Below are 22,510 nucleotides of genomic sequence, written 5' to 3'. Positions count from 1 at the left end.
CTGTGATGTTTAATGGCAGCATGACAATAAAAAAGTCATATTTATTAGAAATATAACAGTTCTGAAGCTGCTTCAATGACCCACTATTTACCTAACAAATAATAGTTATTAAAAAGTAACCTAATAGCTATTACTCTTATTCCATGCCTGTTGCAAATTCTTTTATGGAATAACAACTTACCAGAATATTGTTCCGGATTTGCTTGGGCCATTGTCAAACTGTGACGATGAAGAATATCCTTTAAGGGGTGGAAAAAAATATTAGTTCCATAATTACACTAAAAATTCACTTTTTAAAAATCTTCCTTACCATTCGAAGTTCATCTGGAAGGAAAAATGAAGGAGCATTGGCCTTTGGCTTTAAGTGTTCAATATGAGCAGGATTTCCTGAATATATATGAAAGTCAGGCATAAGAAATGGCTGATTTTCTTCATTTGTTGTACCTTCCTCTGGAGTATAAAAGTATGTTGTTCCCTCAACTGATTCCTGTAAAAATTTTTTATTCTAAATGAAAAAGAATTTTAGAGAAGTCTTATAGCATTATTTTTCTTACTTGAATCATTGTATTTGCTGAAACAAACTGATCATGATTTGGAGAAGGTGAAGTGGTGCCATGTGCGCTTAAGAAATTTGAAGCAAGAGGAGATCTACTCCTCCTATTTAACAATGGTGATTCTTGAGGAGACAAACTGGAATTGTGACCTACGCCTGAGCTTATTCTATTCCCACTTGCATCTGAAATTTAAGATATATTATCATTACAGTATAAATAATAATTTCATAAAGTCTAAAATAGATTAGCTGTTTTATTTGTCATACTAAAATATATTCATGTATTTATAGAATGTTCTATAACAGTTCATACCCATACTTCAGAAATTAAGGCAATGAAAATAGCTGTTATTAATTTTATGTCTCAGAATGCAATGTTAGAGCACGCAAATTTATTAATCAATTGAAACTCCAATTAACATTAATCATTGAAAATCCAAAGTTTTAACTGACAGTTTTACAAGCATGCAAGATACAAGAATGACATTGGAAATGTGGGCCACTTACAGTTACACTCTATAGCAGATATATAAACTATTGTTATACTGGAAGAGTCTATTTTTTGGAAAATGTAGAATAAAATCTTATGTTTAAAATATTTGCTTTTTCTATTCATATATTATCATTCAGAATATTATGGGTGCATTTACTTCTGAGTTAGCAGTGCTAATTCTGATAACCGGATGTGACGTCATTAGCATGTGTATTTGTGCTTGCTTGTCCAATTCGAAAGTGAACACATACGCTAACAAGAAATATGGCGGTTTCCAGCCATATTTCTTGTTAGCGTATGTGTTCACTTTCGAATTGGACAAGCAAGCACAAATACACATGCTAATGACGTCACATCCGGTTATCAGAATTAGCACTGCTAACTCAGAAGTAAACGCACCCTATATCTGATGTGTGAAAGAAACATTTCTGATTTCTTTTCCCATTCAATTATAATGTTATTTTGATTTGATTTTTACTTCACACACAGTTTATTACTACAATATCTACTTTAAATTGGAAAATAGGATTTTGATGACAAATTGTATTAGCTGATTTCATTTTCAGGTAAGAACTAAAGTATCATTATGTCAAATACTAAAAGGTGTCCAAAACGTTACTGCACAATGGAAAAGATTTAAGTAAAGCTTTGCATACAATATTGCAGTTTCTCCTACAGCAAATGCTGGAAATGACCCCAGAGATACTAAAATGGTGTGAGTGAAATGGTCCGGAGAAGTGAGGTCAGATTCCATGGAAGATTATAATCAATAGAGAAGTCTTCCAAAAACAAAAACATCTGAAGAAATAGTAATGGCATCTACTGCAGAGTAGAAATGCAAGACACCTTATACATCCTGTGTGCAATGCCATATATTTAACTTTGATGCCATTAGAAATTTCTCACTACACAGTAACTTTTTGGATGCCCTGTATAATTTGTTAAAATTATTTCTGTATGGATTTAGTGAAATTTATTAACTTTAATCAAAGTATATTTTAACAAATAACAGAGAAAAAAAAGATTTGTGTTTGGTAAGAATTTTGTTAAAATGTTTGTCATTTGATGTTAGTTACACAAAACAGTTTTTAATTTTTAAATTAATTATAGATCATTTTTCATGCTTATAATTTTGCCATAGTTACCTTGTTTTTTTGATAATAAACAAACAACATTCAACATTTCATGATGCTGAAGAAATTTATTCCATGAAAGAATCCTTTTTTGATTTTTAACAAGTTATCAAATTTCATAATAAATATGAGTACATAAATGTAAGATTTCTTCAAAACTATTAAAAAAAATAAAAATTTTGAATAATCCAAAAAGAAAAAAAAAATCATTCAATCTGTAGTGGCAGTTTTTTGTTGACATTGATAATATACAGGAGTCTGGATTTCTCAAAAAGATGAGTTAATATGAACTGCTTTAGAAGAAAAAAACAAAGAAAAGTAACATTTAAAAATATGCTCTTTAATAATGCTAAACTTATGTTAGATTAAGAATAAACCAAATTGTCTTTTGGCATAACAGTTGTTTACTTGCAAAGTTTTTAATTACAAATAAATACTTTTGATTTTCCAAAATGCATATACTACTCAAATTATAATTTTTAAAAAATTGTAATAGTAATATGCTTAACCTAAAGATGACATTTTAAAAAGTCAAAAGTATTTGTTTGTAATCAAAAACTTTTCAAGTAAACAACTGTCACACCAAAAGACAGTTTGGTTTATTCTTAAAAGCAACATAAAATTATGCATTTATTATGTTAAAAATGTTAACAGAAAAGTGTTTAAAATAATTTTTTCTTCTTTTAATGCATCCTTCTAACTGTTCTAGGCATTGATTTGTATATCCTTAGTATAAATTCTTACAATGTTTTCAAGCATTTTGAAATAATTTTTATCCTTTCCACCACTTTTTCCATTCATAATGTCATGCTGATAAATCAATTTCTTAACATTCCACAAACATACTTAAATCACATGACCCCGATAATAACTAAATAAATATATTGTATCAAATCCAATTAATTAAAAAGCTATAATTTAATTAATAAAGATAATTAACACATATATGAAGGACATACAAATCAATGACCACTTAATCTGCATAGTTTACAAAATCATTACGAAAATTTTATTTTTAACCGTTAATTTTTTTGTGTGGTGATTTTTAACTGAGATATACATACAGAAAATACCTACAAGATATTTAAACTAGTTATATTAATTTGAAAATTATCTCTAAAATGCAATTAATTTCAGATGAAATTTGTTAATTTCTCTGTACCCAGTATATATTCTAAAAACAATTATAATTTCTATAAAATAATCTTATATCAGATATTTTTGTAAATAAATCCACTAAAAAGATAAGTCCTTGGACTTATTCTTGGATACTAGGTATACTCTCGATGCCACAATTTTGAAGACAAAGGTGAAGGTTAATTAAGGAATGCAGATACACATTCCAAACAACAGATTAGATCACTATAACAATCAATAATTTATCCTGTTCTTAGAAATTGCATTGCCCATGGCATGCAGTACTTAATTTTGAAGCCAGTTCATACTTTGTTAAAATGAAAAAAAGAACAGAATGCACATGTTCTATTTTTTCACAACTCTTTTCTTATAAACATTCATATTTCAAAAGAATAATAAAAAATGCTTGCGTGTTTGCCATATTGTCGGTTCAAAATTTAAAGTTTTTACTAAAACTTCACCCCATTCTTAAAAAATATTAAAAGAAAACCAAAAATGTTAGATTAGTCAATTTTTACTGCATAGTAAATGGTTACATGTTTATTGTTAAAAAAAAAGCTTTTAATAAATTAAAAAACAAAAAAAAAAGTATTATATACTTTTGATATTTATATAAGGTTTAATTTAATATTTATTCAAATTTAAAATTTTTATACGTAGATAATATACTACCTGAAATATGTAGATAATGTATGAAAGTGTAAGTAAGCATGTCTGTTTTATTGGTATCCTTGATGAAAAGTGCAAATTTTAGAATAGAAAATAAAAAGAACTTTTTTCTATTTTTCCTAGAAACCAAGAGAGATGAGCATTATGTCAAGAGAAAGAAATGCACAAAACTTTTTGTGCACTACAATTCAGTGTTATTTTCTCTTCTCTTTTTCACAAAGTATATGTAAAGTTAAATAAAATTCAAAAAATTAAAGTTATCAAAACTGTTTTTAAGATTTGATTTAAAGATGAGATTGTCTCAAAATATATTTTTACTTAAATTTAAAAGTTGTTTCTTTTAAATTTGTTAGGGAAAACAAGATTTTTAAAGAGAAAACAACTGTTTTAGTTGTTTTATTTCTCTTTAAAAATCTTGTTTTCCTTAACAAATGACAATCTGATAATAAACAAAGTGAACTAACTGACATGTATTTTGAGAATATTGATTAATCTTAAGAATTTGATCTATATCTTTAGGCCAAATTTTCTGGATTAACTGATCTTGTAAGCTGTAAACAACCTGGTATCATTTAGTTTATTATTAATACAGTCTGGACTTTGGTTTTAATTTATACAACAATCTGTTTTTGAAATAAGAGGGAATAGTGCAATTTCTCCCATTTGTATATTGTTATAATACAGAATCCTCTAAAATGAATGCTATCATTTTATATTACTGTAATTATGTTAATTATTTTCTGAGAAGTATGCGATGTATACCAATTGATAAAGTAACTGTCCAAGTTTCACCTCCCATCTGCATTCAAATGTCTTATCATCTATTAGCTCTAGGAAGTACCATAAATGAAAATGATGACTCTGCCACAGAGAAGGAACTTTGTATTTTGCAGCTCACAAAATCAAAATCATTCATCATTGTGCATCATGAGTAATCTGAAGAAACTTCAGGAACAATAGAACTGTGGCTGCTATAGGAGGAGTGACAACAGATTTGTTGTAGCAAGTATAAGAATTTGAGTATCAGGTGGAAGTATGCCATGTAACATGAGGGCATAACACTGAGAAACTGTAAAGAGCAAATGTAAAACTTGGACAGTTTTCCAACATTTCAATGTACATTACAACATTCTCAGATAATAATTATCATAATTATAATAATTTTAAATGGTAATGTTCTATTTTGGAAGACCCAGTGTAAATAATATCAAACTTTACACATGTAAAAACTAGATTTAATAAATAGAATACTAAACAAATACCTGTAACAGCTCCAAAATGACTAAATGCTGAAGTGACTGACTGAGTAGGTCCAATTCCAAACTGAGTAAATGAAGGTGAACTTGCACTGTGTGTAAGACGATTTGGCCCAATAACTGTGGATATTGGCATAAACTGGGAACCAGCAGCATTTGATGATGGTAACTAAAATAAATTTCCATTTGATATTTGAATCTGATAAATACAGTAATTATTTAAAGTGAGCTATTTAAAATTTAAAAGATCTGGCATGATAAAACTTTTCTTAGAATTTTCTAACTTGCGAAATAGAATTAACTCTAAATTTAATAGATTACTACTAAAAATTATACTTGAAAATGTGCATTAAATTAGTGAATAAGGATATAAATAGCAAGAGCAAGTTATGCATAAATGAGAAGTTGTGCTTAACAGCTACTTTATAAGGCATAACAGGTTCAATTTCTAATTGTTAAAGTTATTTTTCTGTAAAATTGCAGAAAATAATTTCTAATTTCATAATATTGATATTAAATTATTGTCAGGTCAACTTAGTTACAACTTTCTATGCAAGTAGACACATGCAAACCAAACCGATCTATTTGTAAAATAGGGGTGGCATTTTTTTCAGATACAGAAGGGAATATTTACATGTAGGATGACTGTTTTTAGAAGAAAAAAGTGCTTTGAAGAGGCAAATCTCTTTTTTTCAAGGAGAATTCAAGCTTTTCTTTTCATACAGTTAGTATAATTTAAGAATTGAAAAGACTTTCTTCACTCTGACATAGAAACCATGGATTGCACTTCCAATCACATCACAATGCCATTGTTTCCAGAATTTCTTTGAATGCTTTATGGATAAAATAAAATTTGGATCATATTCACTGACTGCTTTTTGGCAAACATTTTTTAATGTTGACAATAATACTCCAGAGATCTGAAATGCACACTTCATGGAATGAGCAACAGGAATAATAAAATTGCCATTTTTGGCTTCCTTTTCACACAACTGTATATTGTGTAAAATATCCAAGGTAAATAAGAAAACACACAAAAAATATGAAAGACATTAAATCTTATACTAATTCACAACTAACAATAAATGAGCATTTTAGCACAACTTCCTACCTAATGCCCCTTCAAGATAAGTCCAAGAGAGTGGCAAACCAAGCGTATATCTACATTGATTGAACTATGATGATGTAGCCAATACCTATCTGATACAGATATATCGGCATATCAGCTTTATACTAATGAATCGTGTTTTGAAGGATGTTTATATATGCACAAAAGAGGCTTTCTTGTAAGTTGCAGGATTCTTGAATGTAATGGTTAGTATGTAAAAGCCAGTTTTCTGTAGATTGCGATTCCATTTTTACCAGTACTCTTCACAATATATATCTAGTATTATACTTCTTGCCTGATATTTGTTCTAGTTTCAAAAAGAGCCCAGCTGTTTATCATGTTATTTAACATACTGTTTATCAGGTTCTCAGACAATGTGTGTGTCAAATTTCCATATAATTAAAATGTCATCCACAAGACTTTTCTGTGTCTGATATTAGTTTTATCTTCAATATAGCTTATAACTCAAAGACAATCCTTTGGGATTAATTGCTTATATAGAAACTACCATTCATAGAGGTACAGAAACCTTATTCACTTCATTTTAAACCCTTTGATTTTTGGATATGAGACACTTCAAAACATGGATTTTCAGAGCTGTTTTGGCATTGGGTTTTCCAATCTCAAAAGATAGAACAATATTCTGAAAAAATATAACTACAGATCAGTTATATTCTATTATCGAGCACATTATTACAGGATGTAGTTTTTGATATTTCAAAACAGAAGACATACTGAGTAATTTCTATTATATTTTTGACACTACAGCATGATAGTTATGATAGTTCCTTTAAGTAAATAACAACAGCATAATAAAATTTATTCATTACACTTCACATTTAGGTTTCTGGTTCATTTGTTTTACAATTGCACTCTTAGATATCGCACATTTGACAGTTTCTTTCTGCTCACATCTTCAAATATCATGTGATGGGTTTTAAAACTATTTTTCCTCAAAAATGTCACTCACAGATTGCATATTCTGAATTTTGGTTGGATTTGTCTCTGCAGAGGATGTGAATACGAAATTTTGATTTTATATTTTATTAGTGTGAGCTATGTGAATCTGCATTTCTTTATTTGAATAAAAATAACATCAAGAATATTACTATTGTTTTTAGATGTTGGAGCAAACAAATATATCTATATAAATAAATAAATTTAAAATTTTACATAAGTATAATAGAAAACACGTCAAAAATAACTCTGCTGTAGAAACTGTTGTTCCTGAGATGTGTTTTTCAAAAAACATACTACAAAGACATTTATTGTTTATTCTATTTTTATATCTTATGTATTTAATATTATTATTGTCCTGGCCATTTTATTAATTTAAATTTTAAATTAATATTAAACTATTCATTATTTAACTTTATAGTAGGTTTTATATTAAATTCAATACACAACTAAAAATTACACATTATGGTCAAAGATTGTATGTTAAAATTAAAAATAATGTTAACATGTTATCCAATATAGATATTTCACTTATATTGAATACAGTTTATTTTTACATACATAGATATATACTTGCACACATACTAATAATTAATTTTATAGAAATTTGTTAATTCTATCTAAAAGAATAAAAGCATTTCACATTTTTTATTTACATTTTACTTCCACTATTTTACATTAAATTTTGCATAATTTTATTAATTCTAATACATATACAAATTATAATTAAAACAATAAAAATTAATAACCTTTCTGTTGGAATCTATTGTTAGAGCTCCCATGGCACTTGTTACTCCACTTGTTGGCAAGCTGACACGAGGCACAAAAAACTTTGAATTCTCCACAGAAGTAGAGACTGGTTGAGGTGTGGCCTGTTTACAAAATTGTAAAATATTAAATTTTTAAAATGATAAAAGGGAAAATTAAAAGCAAATTATAAAAACATTCAACATTAACTTAATATATACTTAAATTACATACAAAGTAATTTCTTAAATCAAATAATTAAGCTAAAAAGCAACAGAAATTAATGCTTATTGATATTACTATTTCATTAATTTCATATTAATGTATACTGTTTAACAAATAAATAAATACATGAGACAGCTAAATATACCATCACTATACTGTTTTTTTGCATGTATTTTCATATAAAGTGATCCTTTTATACTATTTCTTTAGCCAAATATCAACAGACAGATTTTTTGGGCTAATATTAAGCCAAAAATAATATAATGAAACTATCGGTCTTGCTTATTTTTTATATATGTTATTTCTTTATCCTGTGAAAAACAAAAGTTTAATTACTGGTATGTTGTAATATGGATAACTTCATTACTTCATCGTGGACTAAAAAAATATTGTTTCAAATCATCTATAGCAGGGTGATCTAACTGGCAACACAATCTTCGTAGATAATTGGCTTGTGTCATTGTTATTTGGTAGTTGCAACATTTTTCTAAATGTGATTTCTCATACCTTTTGTTTTTTTTTTTTTTTTTTGCACTCATCAGTAACAGAATAAAATAGGTATGTTCCTAAATTCAACATTGTTTTTTAAAGAATTTCAATTAACTGTTCCAAAACTCTCACTTTTGATGAAATGCTTTTACAAATTTTTATATATTATACTAAACCTATCAATATCTTACTTTGACAAAAATTTACTAGTGACTTATCAATAATATACTGGTAGATGAATCATGCTGATTTAGATAGGTTTATTATTGATAATATATAATTATATTGCAAATTTAAGTCTAATTCTATACTCTGCTATTTAATTAAAAACTCAAAATATCTTATTTTCCAAATACTCTTAAAAAGAAGACACAGTCCACAACTTGAGCTCAGAAGGACAATTTTGCTCCCAAATTGAAAAAAAAACTTAAGATCCTCCTGATCTATTATATAATAAGAAAAAAATTATTATAAAATTCTAAAGTACAAAAATTCCTTAAGAGACAGACAAAAAAAAAAGCAGAACAGATCAGGTTACTTTTTATTTTCACAATTTGTTTGGCTTATAATAAAATATATCAAGCTTTGAGATGTTTATACAGGAATAATTGCATATTAAGTCAGAAAAATAGCAGATATGTTATTGAAACTGAACAAAAATCATAATGTTATTCAATCATCTTCATTTTTTTTTTATCATCACTTATTAGACTTAGTCACTTAATATGAGTTAATTGATTCTATATTTAAATAATACAAAATGAAAAAATAATTTAACAATTTTAATTATAAGCAGTAGGCTCTAAAAACCAGCAAAAAACAAGATAAATTCTAGATAAAATTAATATCATTGAAATATAAGTGAAGGTTAATAATGCTTTATTTTATTAGTTTTCCGTTTTTATGCATTTTAATAAATGTCAGACACATATGCTTCACAGTTCTGCAATTACTAGATATTATCTTCTCAGATCTATCATACATGGGTAATTTCCCTTACCCATGTATGATAGATCCAATAAGATAATATCTAATTATCACAAAACTATCAAAAACCTGGATGCAATCATCTTCATTAGTTTAAATTAATTTGAATCAAACAAACAAGTGTTTGCTTATGTTTGATTCAAATTAACTTCTGAAAATTAGCATGTGTGCTTGAAAAACATTAACAGCCGATTGCAGAGACAGAGTTTATGTTAAACGACGTTTATCAACAGAATGGCCTATAGACATTTGCTGGCTGAACCGCGGATTAAAATGCGCTGCAAAGATGACAATCGTCTATTTATGGCGGTTCTCTAAATGAACTTCGGAAAAACATTGGCTCTTACTCCCGTTTTAGGAGTCGTTCGGCCAATCGGATTATTTGTTTGTGATGTCAGAAATGGTCGCCAGCTATATTCCGAAAGCTTCCAGAAATAAAATCTTAAGACCATCAAAACCATTGTTCAGCAATTAATGACAATCCTTTTCCATTTTGATATTTAATTTCGTCACCAATATGGTTTAAAATATGAACAAATCCATATTCAGAAAATTTATACCAAATTCGAAATTTGTCTTTGGAATAGATTTTTAATGAATTATAATATTTTGACATCTTATTACTGTCGCCCTTCGTAACTATCGAAATGAATAATTTTAAATATTTTATTATTAATATTACTTTTTTTTTTATATCTATAAACAGATTTCTGTAATTATTAAAATTACAGAAATCTGTTTATAGATTTCTGTTTAACAGTACAATGACTTCGAAATGCATTAACGTTTTATAACTGACACAATACTTGAATTGTAAATAAATGCATCCGATTTAAATTAATTGAAGTTTTAAGTCTTCACCATTTGAATATCGAAATTGGAACATTTAAAACAAATTTAAAGTATTTAATTTTGTTGTTTTTGCTCCAAGCAATTAATTAATGAATAATTTTGTCGATTCGTACCGTTTACAACATTTCTCAAAACAATGATATCTGTTTTTATCTAAACATTTCCACAAACAAAGCTACCACTCTAATCAGGGCTGTGGAGTCGGAGTTGAGGAGTTTTGGTGTTGTAGCCGGAGTCGGATGGTAAGGAAAAGTCGGAGTCGGTAGATTTTTACGCGACTCCACAGCCCTGGCAGGGCTGTGGAGTCGGAGTCATGGAGTTTTGGTGTTTTAGCCGGAGTCGGAGTCGGATTGGTAAGGAAAAGTTGGAGTCGGTAGATTTTTACGCGACTCCACATCCCTGACTCGAATTGAAAAGCCATCTAAACTTGCTGTTGAGTGAGTCTAGAAAATAGGTCAAATAACTTGTTTCTAATCGCTGTCTATATTGTGGCAGGCGAGAAATGCCGTCTCTGCAATGAAATTTTTCTGAACAGCAATCTGCCCAATCAATCTGTAAACCGCTGGTGATTTCTAAACGTTGCCTCTGCAATCGGCTGTAAAGTTTTCTATTTGCATACCGAGTTTTAATAAAATAAAATTGTTATTAGTAGTGAGGTTGCAGCCAAAGTTTTTAACGTGAAAATGTGAATGTTGGATGTTCAGTGCTGCCATCCTGTAAGCCTAGAAGTTTGACAATGGCATTTGAAACATCATGCATGATTCCACTGACAGTCCAAGTACCATTGTTAAACTTCTAGGTTTACAGGATGGTAGCACTGAACATCCGATGTTCACATTTTCACGTTGAAAACTTTGGTCGCAACCTCACAAATATTCACAAGATTAATTTTGAAAAATAAGATAATGGTATGGAAAAGATGAGATAATGGCTAGCAACAACCATGTCTACAAAATAGTACAAATAGTTATTAAAAATGGAAAATAAAAATGCAGTCAGCAGGAATTACATCAAATTCTTCAGACTAAGTTATTAAAGAAATCTGAAGAAGTTTAAAGATAATTTAAAGTAAGACAGATGGTTAATCAATAAGATGGAAACACAAGAAAATTTATAAAATTCTTGTCATCCATTATCTATTAACTGTTTGGATTAAAAGTTAAAAGAATGGACTATAAGAACAGAATTATTAGTTTCTGAAGTTAGTGAAGGACATGAGAGAATGATGAAAATTTCATTTAAAGCAGAATACAAAAAATTATAAAACTTTTTGAAATCATTTACATTTTTAATGCAGAAAATGCTTTAAAAAACTGTAATGAGAAGTTAAGACATTCAATAATGAATACAGAAGCAAAACAAACAAAAAAAAAAAAAATCTAAGATTGATGGAAGCTGACAACACCAAGTACAATGGATTAGTTGTCCTGTGTTGAAAGTGATCCAAGAAAATTTCAATTTAAGAAAAAAACCTTATCGATATTTCATCTAATCTTAAACTAAAAGAATTTATGAAATAAACAATAAAAAGTCAGGGTTCAAGAAAACTTACACTTAAATTAATAGAAATGATTCAATCAGAAAGTGATATTATATTTGCAAAACTTATATTTTATGCATTGAAACTGAATGAAAGCTCATTTGATTAAAATCTATTTTATTAGAATAGGCTAGTAAAGGTGAAAATGGAGTTACAAGAGAAAGAAATGTGCAATTCCCTGAATATCAGAAAAAAGACATTAATAACAATAACTATTCACTTAAACTCCTTTATTTCAAATTTAATAGATCAGTTGAGTAAGTTTCTTAATTTATAATTTCCAAAATATAAATCAGTAAAATTATAAATATACTAAAAGTCAGAAGTTAAAGAAATTTCATTATCCACAAGTTTTCAGAATGTGTTTTTGAATTCTGTCACATGAGGGCATGTCTTTGGTAGCCATTAAGATACTGTTAGTTGTTACTGTAGGTCTGCAATTTTTAGTTTTTCATTGGTGACATGTCATAAAACCAGTTCAGATAGATAGTGTGCAGTGGTAAACTGCATAATAGCCAGAGAGTTCAAGTGGTTTAAAGCTGTATGCAATACACACAAAAACATCGTGCTTCAAGATTGTCCACATATTCAGCCATTCCAGCTATATTCATTTCCAGATGATGAAAATTTAAGAGAATGGGAACTAGTCATAAATGTATATTCAGCTAGATAAATAACTTTGCTATCATTAGATACACAAGTCCATACAGAATGATTACTTAAAGATACAAATGTTTTGTGACAATTAAAATTTCACCTACTTTACCAGTTGAAAAATATTTATAAGAGTCAAGACTCCTATAATTAAACATTTTTTGGTAATCATAGGCTTTGCTTTTAATAACGTATTCAAATATATGGATATTCCAAAGGTAGCCATTCTCTCACATTATTCCATAATTTTAGAGTACTAATTGGTGAAAATGACTGTCCATCTGAAAATATATTAGAAAATACAAGTTTTTAAAAGAGACTATGCATTAATCCAAAAATTTTACATTAGACTTAATTCTGATATTCTGTGAATATTTTGGACTATTTTATGAATTATACAGCAATATAAATGTTTCCTGATAGATAACAACAACGGAATATTAGTAAAATTATAGAAGTCAATTTTGCCAATTATTTTCTAGAAACAAAAAATATGATTTAGGTTCTCTTAATTTAAACTTTTATCAATTTTAAAAGATATTTCCCCATGATGCATATAGCAAGTTTTTTCTTTACGTTAAAAAAAATTTTAACTTGTATATGATTGAAAATCTCTCCTTATAATTTCTAATAAAGTGGGTGTTACGAACGAATTTCAATTAGTCATTTCAAAATCAATTATATTCTCAGTTCTATAGTTCTGCAGTTCCACAGTTCACGCAGTATCTTAATAGCAGTATGACGATGGCACTACAGTACCTTCTCTGAAAACTTGTGAATATTTATAACTTTATAACAAGTTCTAAGTTGGAATATATTCTGAAAAACAAAATGTCAAAATATAAAAATTTTTATTGTATTTTTGTATTATTGTATCCATTTTATAATAATGAATTCTTCAAGAAAATTTTAAAAGTATAAAAAATTAAAATTAACACAAATATTTCAAAAATACAAGATATAAATTAATATAATTCTAATTATTTATTTAAGATCATCATTAATTTGTATATATAATACAGTAGGACCCTGACATATAGAGATTTGTTACACACAGTTTCAGGTTTTTTGCTATTGATAATCCAAAAAAGAAAGGGAAAAAAAATATACATGAAATAAAAATTCTTAATTATGCTCTAAATTGGTACCATTTGTTAAGATGCATGACATCTCATAGCATCTCAATTATTCTTGCTCCAAAATGCAAGTATAGCAATTATGGTAGCTCTGATAAGCCGAAGCAAAGCTATACAGTGCTTATTTTTAGAAAAAAAAATTAAAACTTTAGATTTAGTGAGAAAATTAAAAGTTAGCTTCCAAAATTTTTTAAAGTTGTTTTTAGGGTTTATAGTATCATGCTATTTCTTGTTAATATAATGTTTATTTACCATATTTAAATTAAAAATAGTGTGTGATAGGCATGTTAGTATAGGAAATACTTAATAATTAATAACACTTGCTATTTTTACACAAATTTACACTTACATGAGAGAATCTTGGAACATATTGATCGTGTTTGGCGAGGTCCTGCTGTATATATATAATATACAATAGTTAAAACAATTTTTTTGAATTAAAATTTTAAAATTAATGCTGTTTTAATTAAATCTATTCAGATATTTTCTATTTAAAGAACAAAGTCTTCTGAAATTTAGAGTATTGGAAAAAGTATAAGAAAATGCATAGTCAACAAGTTAAACATAAAAAAATTTCAGTATTGTTAGCAATAATAATGTGTTGTTTTTGAGACTTTAATTAAAACTTACATTTAGAAACACTATTATATTTCATACTATACAGATTAATATGTATAGTACAGTATAATTTACTTATTGTAGTTTTGAATATTATCATCAGTTGTCAAATTATCAGAATTAGCACATCTCAGAATATATTTATATAACTTCATTTATTGTAATTGGGCTGCAATTTTAAAAAATTGTAGACCTATAAATTTCCACTGTCATCCATCCATCTATCTTTCCTTAATATCAAGAATGAAGTTAGATAGATGAAAGACAAGACCAGGTAAGGAAATGTTAGGAGCTGGAGGTCCCGATTAAGTATATACAAACTTCTGATGCAAACCAAAAGTCATGTTATTCAATTCAAAACTTTCCCCTGAAAGGAGTTAATAGATAACTGACACGACTCTATTGTTAAAAGAAAAGTATGATGTACAGGGGCAAGCCACTACTAATTTCAGATGGAGAGCATACATTTTAAATGAAATAAATTTAAAATATGATTAAAAATTGCTGATTAGAATTTCAGTTATAATTGTCATTAGCTTCAAATAAACAGACAGTTTAAATTGATGTTTTATGCTCTGTGCATCAAGTACAATTGTTATTATCTTAACAAGTGTTTTAAACATTAAATATTAATTCTCATTTGTTCATAGTACAGGTAGTTTAAATTCTTGTCATTTATTTTTTTAATTATATGCTGAATTACTATTAATTAATGATGATGATAACTATAGTTAATAAACCTTTAATTTATGCATTTTTTAATAACTAACATTTTGTTCAAATGCAGAGATGATAAAACCAGAATTGCCCAAAATGAGTACAGTATGTACAATAAAGTACAGTGAGTACAGTAAAGTACAGGCAAGATCAAAAGTGAGCACAATAAACAGTTTTCCACTTTTTCTTTAATAGAGAACAAAAATTAGATAAATACATTATTATTATACAAAATAAGCAAATTTTCATATAATTTCTAAAGTTTAATATAATTTTGATTGCAATTATCCCAATAAAAAAAAATAAAGTTTGTGGAAAAGACCCTTAGCATCATTTAAAGATTGTTAGATAGGTATGTGCACATGCAAACGCATATGGTGCTTACACAATCATTAGAAGATAGTAATTTTTTTATGGAATGTATTTAATTTGTATTTTATATAATTTACATTTCAATTACAAAATAAATTTATATATAATTTTGATATATTTGTAAGTAATTTCAAACTACTTATTATATAAAGTACAAACATATACAAACACACATGCACACATTAATATTTTAAGAAAATAACTTACGTTTAAGTAAGTTTGTAATTTGGATTCAGGAGGAAGAGTAGGTGGTGCAGCAAATGCCTGGAAAAGTGGATCCATGGCAGGACTATGAGATCCTAAAAACAAAAATTAATTATAATAATCAATATTATTAAAACTTAGAAAATGAAATTAGTAAACTCAAAAATGTTTATATGAATATATAATTCTATCTAAATATTCTTGATTGTCTAAGAAGTGAAAACTGAAAAGAGCAAGGTATTAATTTGCTTAAATATTATTAATAATTTATGATTTTATAAAATCATACAATATTCTTATATAACAAACCTATTCTTATATATCAGAATTCATAATTACCTTTACGCAAAAGATACATGATGATGCCCAATAAGCAATCCCCCATATTAAAAAAAATCCAGCAATAAGTTGCTTAACTTTCCCAGCAACGTTTATAATTTGGATGGTATCATCTGTTATGATATTTTATTAAAAACTTTTTGTTTTTAATTACTATAAAATGACAAAAAGCTTAATTTTGAGGGTAAGGAAGGGTTTTATAAAAAATTTTAAATGCTAATAATGAGTAAAATTGTCATTAAATCCAACCCTACTTGAGATATGATACATAATCTCCCTGCATTTCCCCACCCAATTGACCTTTTAATTACCAAAATTTAATAGCATCAATATCTGTTATACACAGATATTGATATCCCCCCTGCAAAATTTCAGAAATTTTTGACAAAAAACACAGGAGTTATTAAGCTTCAAAGAGGATAAACAAATGAATATAGAAGAATTATTTGAGGATAAACAAAATTGTGCTTTCACACAAAAAAACCCCTAAAATTTTCTTGCATTTTTTGATGTTTCAAGGTCAGAGTCCAAAACTAAAAACCTTGGGGGGGTCGTTTTTGACCAATTATCATACTTTCCTTCTGTTATATATATTACAAGAGCAAAGAAAGTGAAATGAAAAAAACACACAGTTAAAATCTATAAAATTAAAAATGAAAAAAATAAGTATACATTTAAAAAAGAATAATGATTTATACTATTTGGATTACAAAACCAAAACTGAAGTAGTGGAATGAACGTACTACATCTACACAGACAACATAATTCATGCGAATTGACAAACAGTGAGGAGAAATGACATGAAAAAAAGCTGCATTAAGTCAACTTTGTGCCCAATAAATTCTGGAAACAATAAAAGTCTAAAACAGGTGTGCATTAGAATCAAGAAAACAAGTAAAATTCAACTTTAGAGATTCCAACAATAAGTTCATCAGAATAAAAATGTTAGTGACCAGTTTATCTTATTGTTATATTCAAATATAACTAAAGATCACAATGTATAAGAAGAATGCAAGATAATTTAAATAAAAGAACATAAGATACAAAGTATAAAAAAAACAAAATACACAAGTTTTAAATAAAGGAACATGAGAAAAATTTAAAATATAAAAAGATACACAAGAGGACAGCCAACTCTAACAATCTTACATTGGTATGTAGACAAAACCCAACTGTCTTTCATATTTTAATAAATGATAGATAGCATATGATCAGAACTCTGCCTCTGAAATTTACTCCATCCCCAATAGACGACAAACATTTTACATCAAAACTTATCTACATAAGCACCACTGGGCATAATCTATGCCAGGTTCTTATACGCAAGTGATAAGAACCTCTCTAACACAGCATTAGCAGCTTATGCAAGTGAATAGGGAACAAGTGAAAGTCATCAGGCTTACCACTAATATCAGCACTCTTAGCCATCTAGAGAAATTACAAATTTATAAGTTTAATAAGAAGGTCTCATGCATCAATCATTGGGATATTGACATGCTTTCTAATGCATGGAGGTCACTTTATGAACTCTATCTAGTTACAATCTTTTAGATCAGTGTTTTTCAACCACTGGTCTACAAAAAAATTCTATTGGTCCAAAGAAAAATATTTGACCATACTGAAGCTAGTGCAGTTGATTACAGGTGATATTTAAAAAGTAATTTAGAGTTACTATACATATTTGTTACATATAGTAAAACTAGTTAAACCTATACAAACTTAATAAATAAGCATAATTTTCATAGTTGCATATACTGTAGATCCACAGAAAATTATCCATAATTTTACCAGTCCACGAAGAAAAAAAAAATTATTTTATATTTATTTAGCATTTATTATTCCTATACATTATATTTATATTTAAAATTTAAATATAAATATAATGTATAAAAAAAATAGAGTGTATAAAGTTTAAAAGGAACATTTAATGTTCCTTTAAACTTTATACACACTATTTTTTAAACTTTATATCTTATGTTCTTTTATATAAGTTATTTAAATTGTTATCTTGCATTCTTTTATGTTACGACTTTATATTCAAATGTAACTGAAGACTAGTCAAACTAGTTGAAAATGTTTTTATTCCAATGAACTTATTGCTGCAATCTCTAGAGTTGAATTTTACTCGTATCAACATTCTTCTTCAGTTGTATATTACACTTGTCAATATCAAGAAAACACAGTATTTTTATTTGTAGGCATTTTTCCTGAATTTTTATATTACAAATAATTATTAAAAATATAAAATTACTCCAAAAATCATCATAAAAAGTAGCATATCCAAATTATTATAAAAAATGATATTTTTAGAATAACTGTTTAAACTTAATCAAGTTAACTCCAGAAATATGTAGTATATTATAATAAATTGAATCATTTCCACTTACGGAAAGAAACAACCATTCTATGGAGAAGAAAACAATCTAAAATATCGTAGCCAGAAACTTTTCCAACAGAAATATTTTTGAACTTTCCTGTACAAACATCAACAAAATTACAAAAATAGTTACAAACAGCTTGTTTGTAGTGAAATTCAGCTTTCAAATATAAATTACATTTAACAGTTTAAATTCATTTAGGTTAACTGTCTTCTAAAAAAAGACAATTAAAATAATAAAAAATAATTAAATTTCTTACATTGATTATATTAATTAGTTTGTTTATAACATCAGATAATGATATAAATTATAAAATTAAAAAAAAGTCTTTTCTAATAAAATATAAAGTTATATATAAAAATAGTTTAATTTCACTGTTCATAACCAGGAATAAAAACAATTTGGCTAAATTATATTTTATAACACACTATTTTTTTTTGTTTTACAAATTACAAATAGAAAGTAAAAAAGTTAATTAATTAAACAATTCAGTTACTTCCAACTCTCAAAAAAAAAACCACAAAATTTGGACGTTTATTTCAATTTATCCAACATTACATCTAAAATAGTACATTTATGATTGTGAAAGTAAGAGTGCAGAGTTAAGCCCAAGTGTTGTCTTTTATTTTCATAGCTTTTATTTAGTTATCATTATTATTTATTTTGGGGCATTTTATTTTGTTTAAAGGTTGTAAACTCCACACCACCTGGACAAAATTCTTACCATTTGCATGAATTCATAATACCGGCATTGTCAATCTAACAAGACATCTCAGATTAAGCAATATCCAAGTATAATTAAAGAATTGTCTCGTAATCCTTTCGTTACAGATTTTAAAAAAAATCAGAAAAATTTTTTGGAAAAATTGGGAAACTGCACTCATTAAAATATCACTATTAAAGAAGCATTAAATAATTCACATGAATTACCACAGTGGCTAGTATACCATCTTCACAAATACAATTTTTTTTATTTTCAGACTTACTTTTCTTGATATTAATGAATTATCATTTCTACATTTTTATAACATGTAAATACTGTAATTTCATATGATCTCTAATTTCAAATAAATATAATCTTTGCTTGTAGACTATCTAGAAAGTAATTAGATTTAGTAAACAATTAAACAAATTTTATTCAACTTCTATAAAATTTTTCTCGATCATTATATGCAGAACTATTTTTGCCAACTCTAAACAAAACAATTTATTATGAAACTATTTGTCTAAAAAAAAGTCTAAAAATTTGACAGAAGTAAGCTATTTCAACTAACATCATATCTATCTATATATAAAAATCAGTAATTTATTACAGTTTTTGATAACATAGCCAAGTTATAATTATTTATTTTATAAATATAAAGTGTTTCCAATTTGAATTAATTATATTATTTCTAAACTACTAGATATACAATATATCCAGAAAACAGCCTTAGGATGAATAATAAAAAGTTTATCAATAAGCTACTATTTTCTTTGTTATGTTTCTTTGATCAAGATAATGATTTCCAAACAAGTTCAGAACAAAAAACATTTTGAATTATTAATGGAAATTTTAAAACCATATCAACTGAAGTAGATTATGATAATAGTAATTCAGAAATAGTAGCTGTTAATGTGAGTTTTTCAACAAATATTCATATATGTACAATATATTTTCAACTCTATCTGAATCTTATCTCAAAATTTGAATAAAAATTATATTTCATAAATCATTATAAAGTTTATTATACTAATTTCGTCTAATTTACTTTACTTTCAAATAATTAGAAAAATCTCAGAACTTTCTTACCATTTAGAAAATTATTATTATTATTCTAGTTTAAAAATGTAATTTTAAAGATAGCATGCAGAGGATCTCAAGTGAATCCTTAGATAATAAACAAATATGCTTTATCGATGAAAAGGAACAAACTTCAATTAAATTTCTCAAATGCTCTCAAGCACAAAAGTTCATCTTCAGTGGTTATATAATAAATGTGGACAGTTTCCAAAAAATAACTATAGAATAGAATAGTATAGCTACTTGAATAATGACCAGTCAACAGGAAGTGTCATAAGAAGGGAGAGTTCCTATTAATTTTAAAATCCAGATGACAGACAATTGTTAAAGTTTGGAAAGAATCCTAGTAGTAAATAAACAATTCTTCCCAATCTTTAACAAGTGTCTGGCTAGTTGTCAACTGTGTATTAAAGTTAGTAGAACTCTCTTTTCCCTTCCTTGTCAGAAGGCAATCATTGATTCATCCATCCTCTCCCCTTCCTATCATCCTCTGTAGTCAGATTTTAGAATTAATCTACATTTATAAACAAAAAATGTTTATTTGGTCTTTTTTGATGATATGTTATCATATAACAAATAGTATGTTTGTTAATAATGAAATTTTATAAGGTAACTTCAAACATTTTTTCTAGAAATCATTAAAATATATATTTATTATTATTTAATTTACTATTTTAAGCTCCATTAACTCCCAAAAGTCATTTAAAAAAGAAAAAGTATTAGTAGTTAAAATAATAATAAAGTAATACTTTTTTAAAATAAAAGAAACCAATATAAATGCTTTTCATATGTAAAATTTATACACACATTTTTNCTCGGTTTTTTGGGGATGCTAAAGGAATCATCTTTATTGACTACCTAGAAAGAGGAAAGACCATCAATGCTGTCTATTACTGTATACTTTTGGAGAAACTGAAGAAAGAAATCGAAGAGGCCACACTTGAAGAAGGTTCTGTTTCACCACGATATGCCAGAATCACTGAACAAACGTGGATAAACGAACTTAGCTTCCAATTAGTTCCACGTTCACCGTACTCACCTGATTTGGCCCCCAGTGACTTCCACCCTTTTCCAAATTTAAAATAATTCTTGGTTGGAAAGAGATTCCACTCAAATGACAAAGTCATTTCTGAAGTAAACGAGTATTTTGCACACCTTGACAAATCGACCTATTGTAATGGCATAAAAAAGCTAGAACATCGCTGGAATAAGTGCATTGCTAATAAAGGAGACTACATTGAAAAATAAAAAAAGTTTTAACATTATTTTGTTTGTTGTTCTATTTGAGGCCGCGAACTTTCCAAACAGCCCTCGTACACAGTCTTTCATTTTTATTAGTCATGTTTTTTCCATTTATAGGTGTTAAAGAATCTATCTAATGTCGATTGCTTTTCTCTCTTCTTTAGGATTTTTCAGAAGTAATTAATAGCGTTGTAATTGTAGAGATCCCTAAGCCTATTAACCTCAACCTGGTTTGGATGCCATTCTAAGACCGTTGTTCTGACATCCTCCCACTTCTTCAAAAGATCTTTAATAGCAGATATCCGCATTAATCCTCTTTTTCAGAAGAAAACATCTCGCCGAGTTTCTTGGTGTTGTTCTGTCATCAGATCGGTTTCAGGTTCTATTATGAGTTCTTCAATGTTCATTATTTCTCAGATGTGACTTTTGTTACTCCTTTAGTTGCTTGAGTCTTCTCGATTATACAGTATCTTTCTTAGATAAGATTGAACTGCGGCCTACTGTAGACCTGTTCAAGCCATACTGCCCAGCAACATCAGACATCTGCCCACTCTACCTTTGCTATTATACTCTCACCTTTCAAAAATAAAATCCCATGCAAAACTTAACAAGTGCCCGCCCAACAGTCTCATGAATACTATAAAAGACTTGTTTCTGTCAGAAAAATAAAAGGCTGGAATCACAAGGGAGAGTTTCAAAGTTTGGAGGAATACTGATCAGTATATACTGGGTTGAGCATTGATGTCGACATCTCCCATGCTCCAAAAAGTTCTGAATTGTTGCCCAAAGACAAGGGAAGTTCAATCAGTATTCATTATCTGAACATAAAAAACTTTTACAAAAGTGTTTGTTATCTGATTTGTTTGTTAACCAATCACTGTATATATAAGTCATTTATTTAACCAATAAATACTTTCAAAA

At 27.5% G+C, this 22,510-nt stretch overlaps 1 protein-coding gene across 2 annotated transcripts in view; it reads right to left on the bottom strand.

The window, feature by feature from the left end:
- The window catches only part of LOC111618178 (PAN2-PAN3 deadenylation complex subunit pan3-like), a 133,325-nt gene that overhangs the window by 73,053 nt on the left and 37,762 nt on the right, over window positions 1-22,510 (bottom strand). The window contains exons 3-9 of one of the 2 annotated variants that reach the window (XM_023359642.1): window positions 15,851-15,942; window positions 14,286-14,330; window positions 8,056-8,178; window positions 5,248-5,410; window positions 555-736; window positions 311-487; window positions 182-239 (exon numbers count right to left, since the gene is read on the bottom strand). In XM_023359642.1, coding sequence (XP_023215410.1) covers window positions 182-239; window positions 311-487; window positions 555-736; window positions 5,248-5,410; window positions 8,056-8,178; window positions 14,286-14,330; window positions 15,851-15,942 — 840 coding nt within the window. Of the gene's footprint in view, window positions 1-181; window positions 240-310; window positions 506-554; window positions 737-5,247; window positions 5,411-8,055; window positions 8,179-14,285; window positions 14,331-15,850; window positions 15,943-22,510 lie in introns of both variants that reach the window. The other variant, XM_023359641.1, reaches the window with a different exon arrangement.

Source organism: Centruroides sculpturatus, unplaced genomic scaffold (genome assembly GCF_000671375.1).
Source record: "Centruroides sculpturatus isolate CEXI.00-Female unplaced genomic scaffold, Cexi_2.0 scaffold257, whole genome shotgun sequence".
Classification (NCBI taxonomy): Eukaryota; Metazoa; Arthropoda; class Arachnida; order Scorpiones; family Buthidae; genus Centruroides; species Centruroides sculpturatus.
Note: the sequence above shows the minus strand (reverse complement) of the source record. Positions and strands in the feature narration are given on the sequence as shown.